Source organism: Vanellus vanellus (genome assembly GCF_965231255.1).
Source record: "Vanellus vanellus genome assembly, chromosome: 8".
NCBI classification, from domain to species: Eukaryota; Metazoa; Chordata; class Aves; order Charadriiformes; family Charadriidae; genus Vanellus; species Vanellus vanellus.
Genome location: NC_138913.1, coordinates 20,561,857 through 20,567,169, shown reverse-complemented (window position 1 = coordinate 20,567,169; position 5,313 = coordinate 20,561,857). Strand labels below are relative to the sequence as shown.

The following is a 5,313-nucleotide window of genomic DNA, read 5'->3' as shown; positions in this document are numbered from 1 at the left end:
CCCCAGCTATAACGATCAAACCCAATAACCTACATCACGTCATGCTGGTTTTCAGAAAGATCTGTCCAATCAATTTTATGGTGACAACCGACATACTGCATTGAGAGAAGGATGAGTTCTTGCAAAAAAGTTCATTCAACACAGCTTAATGTTACTTACATAAATTTTGAAAATGAATTCCCAAAATGCTTTCCAAATACTCACATACTGTTTATTTCTGTAAAAAATGTGCATTTTTTACTTTGTACAACTTTTCCATCAAAACACATTTAAGGCTACTATTTCCCACTAGCTAAACAGTCACAGCAGAACAGCTCAAATACACTTGCAGGAAACATAATTTATACATGCTAGATCTCTGTTACAGACATCACATCACTCCAAAAGTTTTAAGCACAAATCTAGCATTCTTTGGCACCACTTTTCACAGATCAACTAAATCATCTTAAAATTAGATTTGCTGCAAGCTTGTTTGAGAGCTTTTTAAGTATTCCTTTAGCCAGCAGTAACGGGCTCACTGAGAGTCAGGCAACAAGAGCCAATTTGAGACCCTGAGCATACTTTAAACCAAACCAGGGAAGGGAAGAAAACAACCCTCAACACTTCTCCAAAACAGGTGCAATGAATTCATGCCTTGCAGGAGTATTAAACCTGCATTTTTGCATAATGCACATACTGTGTATTCAGCAAAAATACTACTGCACTCCTCCAAATAATTATAAAAAAAAATTACTTGAAAACTACATCAAAACTACATCACTGAAAATTACTTTACACTTCAGAAATTATTTTGTTATTTTTAGTGTCTAACCACAACATATTCCTATTTGTTGCAGTGCGTTTGAATTTGTAACAAGAAAGTTTAAAGATTGCTTAAAAAAAAAAAAACAAAAACCAACACACACAAGAACTTACACTCACTCCAAAGCCCTCTTAAACTATTCTCTCTCTCGCTTTAATGCTACTCTGAATACTGTCTGGACAGACCTCATACAAATATAGAATAGCTATATATTATGAAGGTGTCAAAAGTACCATAAGCAGTTATTCAAAGTAGCACAATGGAAGTCATCTACAGTGGTACATAAGGTTACTTAACTGCACAAGCTTAACCTCATCAGTTTGCTCTACTAAATATATAGTAAACTTTCATTAAAAAAAAAAATTTCTATTACTCTTTCTAGATTTAAAAAAATGCCCAAGTCTGAAGTCTCAAAAAAGATTGCATCCTCATCTGGACTACTTCTAATGCAAACATTATCACTGTCTTAAAGTCAAGCCCAACGAGAGAACACAAGAAACTTCTTTTTAATAAATTAGTTTTTAAATTAGGAAATGCATTTTTTCTATTGCAAAAAAAAAAAAAAAAAGGTTAAATGTATAGAAAACTATTTTCCTCAACTACTTTTGATTACAACCTACTACAGCAAAACAGTACGCCCCGTACTCAAAGTCATTGCCCTTGAGGTAAGAAAAAGCACACCAGAGCACATACCAGGAGCTAGCAAATATTAACAGACACTTGGGATTACAGATAATCTGCCACCAATTACAAGAAATAATAAAGAAGGAATCTAGAATAAAACTAATTCCAAAACATAAAGTTCTCTAGATACAACACTGGTGGTTTTCAAATGTTTTGGTCAATTTCTAGTTAATTTCTAGTAAGGCAGAAAAAGAAAACTTTGAACTAGTAATATTTTGCAAATTACTATTTCTCCTTTCCTTTAGCTACTATAAAATATAAGAATAACAAATATAAAAAACATTAAGAAAAATAGAAAATATTAAAAAGACAGAACCTACATGGAGGGAGTTATACATATATGTTGCTATATTCCAGGAGGCTTACCTCTCCAATTTGGCTACTTCTAGTTTAATATAATACTAAATAGCTACCTCCATGCACGAAGCAAACTAACCTAAAACAGGTAGACCTGCTGAGGAAAGATGATCGATAAGATGACATATCGAAGCATCGAAGTCACCTCTGGAAGCACTCAATTCAGAACTGAAGAGCAGAACCACCAAATTCAAGATAAAAGAGTGAAGATCAGTAGCTGAAGTACAAATAGTACACTTTCTAAATATAGACCCTATCCCACACACAAATGCAACCTCATTGACATGAATAATCCCACTGCAGTCACTGGCACTATCTGCAGGACCAAAGCTATACAACCACTTGGGCCTCCACAAAATTTGCATTTAGATTTTTACATGAACTACACCTATTGTGTTCTGCAGTTATGAAAGAGAATCCCCTCCAAATCTCTCAACCAAGTACATGTTTATTTTCTGTAAATGCTTTATCAATGGGATTGTCAAGGAAATATCTTAGAAAAGAAAATCTCTTGAAGGGAACACCTGAAAAATTGCTGTCAACAGATGTCACCAAACATTTAAGATCTGTAGGCCTCGATGCCTATTTACTTACTGAATTATTTTAGGGAGCAGATTTTTTAAAAACTTTTAACCTAGACATTCTTTAAGCAACTGAAAAGAAAGACAAAGACAATGCTAGCAAAAACAGTTTCAGACAAAACAAACCTGATGACAACGTTTAACTTTACGCAAGAGCAGGGCTCTGTAGGAGCATTCTTTACCCCCTAAACTAATTTCATACGCTTATTTACAAAAGTGGTGAAAAAAGTAAAACACAAACTAAAGTTTATCACATTGTTAAATCTGCCTTTGTTGGATGATGCATATCTACATATTAATGTTGGGAATACATGACTGTTTATCAAATTAAGACTGCTCTGGTTTTAGTATAGTTTGTTATAAAACATACATATCATTTTTGTCATGGTTTATTTTTGTACAGGTTTTCCTACAACTTGTTAGTAAATCCCTGGCCATGTTGCAGTAGGTCTTCTTCTTTATTCCTATAATCCAACTTGTCCTAACAAAATCGACATTCTTGAAAAAGGCTGTTTAAAGAAATAAATGCAATTTGGAGCTCAAAAACCTTTTATCAGCTAAAATTCATAATTTCATAGCCCATTTTTTCATTTTGACTTTTATCACTAAATGCAACTGTTGACGATTAAAAGTAGAGGAAAGAGTATAACAGTATAAATCAGATTGCTATGATTAAGCCAGCTGCTGACAATATAAAGAATTCTGTAATTTCATCAGCCAGAGTTTTGATGAAGCAAATATATTGATATATTCTTTGCCAGTGAAATAAGATAAACAGGTAGGTCCAGTTTCTTTAAGGGCAAGGCGCATTAGTTCTACGCTAGTGCCTACTGGGATCAGACATAGCATCAAAAAGTTAACACTAAACCTTAAAAGCCAGTGACTCAACTAAGTATCTTCTTTTTAACGTATACACCGATGAACACATACACACTTCCTGGCCATCCTCTGGCAGACTGAAGCTTTTCTATTTCTCTCGTTCCCCAACGCCATTAATAGTACTGTAGTTGTTATTCTGTTGTAAGCTTTAATTGAACCAACTGTCAAAACACAGCAAGCTTTATGGCAGTATAAATTAATAATCTGGCTCATTCCCCTCTGTAAGTCAAAGGGTTGGCATGCTCATGGCTTTACCGAACAGGCATGGAAGTCACCTATGCCTAGATGTTTATAGTAACATCTCCTGAAAAGCTGGCGTTGTGCCACCTAAATCTTATAATCATACGACTTATAGCCGCTTTTACAGAGCGAAGAGTGAAATAAATTCACCAAGAGGAAACTCTCCAGAAGACGTAAATAAATACCACCCACCCCCCTTCCGGGGTTAACTAATTTTGTTGATGGAGGCGTATCACCTTCGACTCCTTCTTTGAGGCCTTTTCCTTGAAAACAAAGAAACCAGCCCCCCCGCTCCCCGCCAATGCCGTGCGTGGATTTTCATAATTGATTTGTTTGACTGACGAGGGAGACGATAATCGCGGGGACCAGTTCCTCCACCTCCCCCTCGCCGGAGCACTGCTCCCCCGAGACGCAGCTTCCCCGCGTTCCCCCCCCCCCCCACACACACCCGGCAACTCGCAGGGGGGTGCCCGAGGCCGCCGGCCGGCTGACAGCTCACCCCGCACCGCTCGCCCCCGCCGCCCCCTCCGAGGCCCGAGGCCGGCTCTGCCCGGGGCCGGCCCGGCTCGCCGCCCCGCGGCCCCGGGCACACGGCGCGGCTGACAGGGCGGCGAGGCCGCGGGGCCTGCGGGCAGGCGGAGGCCGGGGCCTGGCGCGGCCGCTCAGCCCGGCCTAGGCCCGGTACTCACAGGGAAGGCTCGGATCCGCATCTTGGTGTCCTTCCGGCTGCCCGTCCCCTTGCTCAGGTTCGACATCTTCGGGCCCGGCGGCGGCGGCGCCTCCCGTCCGGAGGGGCGCCGGGGGACGCGCGGCGGGGCGGCAGACCCCGGGAGCGGGGCCGGGGGCCGGGCGGGGGAGGCCGCTGGCGACCTTCACTCCGGACTGCGGCCGCCGGTGCTGCGCGGAGGGCGGGAGGGCCGAGCCGAGCCGGGTCGGGCCGAGAGGAGCAGCGGCTGGAGAGGAGGCGGCGAGGGGCGAGGCGGCGGCGCAGGCCCCTCGCTCCGGTGGCGGCGCTTCCTTCACCCTCCTCCTCCGCCGCGATGGCGGACAAACATCGCTCAGTGCGCAGGGCCGAGCGCCCCCCCCCTTCCTCTCCCTTCCCACCGCCCAGCGAGAGACAGATCCGGCCGCGGCGGCGGGCGGGGGCGGCGGCGGCGGGAGGGCCGCGGGGCGGAGCGCCGCCGGCGGGGGGCGGGAGGGGCGCCTCGCCGCTCTCGCGAGACTGCAAGCCGCTCTCGCGAGACGAGCCGGCCGGCCCCGCTCCGGCTGCGAGCTGTCACCGGCGGGGAGGGCGGGGAGGGCGCGCGGGAGGGAAGGGCGGCGCTGATTGGCGGAGAGCGAGGCGGCGGGGCGGGGCTGAGGCCAGCGGGCGGCACGTCCGGTCAGGGGCGGCGGGGCCGGTCGGCGGGCGCGGTGTCCGGGCTGTTTGTGTGGGGGCTTTTTGGCCGTTTGCTCCCCCGCGAACCCCTTCCCCATCGTTATCCCACATCTTGGGCTCGTGGCAGATGTTTCATTAGGGTTAAAGTGCAGGTTCCCGTGCGTTAAGCGTGGCGTGGGCGCTGCTGCAGCCCCTCGGGCCTGCGGGAAACGGGGCAGCGGCCCAGCCCCGTCCCCACTGCGACAGCGCCGGGCCCTGCGTGTGTTGGGCACCCGGGATTAACATTGCTATGCACAGCTGAAAAAGGAAAGGTCAGCGTCTTCCTTCTCTTATTCTCTACCCTGCGAAGTCTCCCGGATGTCAATTCTGCCCCTCTGAGTCGTGTCACCGGT

The 5,313-nt window shown here is 45.9% G+C and overlaps 1 protein-coding gene across 1 annotated transcript in view; it reads right to left on the bottom strand.

Moving 5' to 3' along the window:
- Positions 1–4,633, bottom strand: part of CUL3 (cullin 3) — a 60,364-nt gene extending 55,731 nt beyond the window's left edge. Inside the window, exon 1 of the mRNA XM_082487376.1 lies at positions 4,233–4,633. Within this exon, the coding sequence (XP_082343502.1) occupies positions 4,233–4,298 (66 nt within the window). The 5' untranslated portion in view covers positions 4,299–4,633. The remainder of the gene's footprint in view (positions 1–4,232) is intronic.
- Between the last annotated feature and the right edge of the window lie 680 nt (positions 4,634–5,313).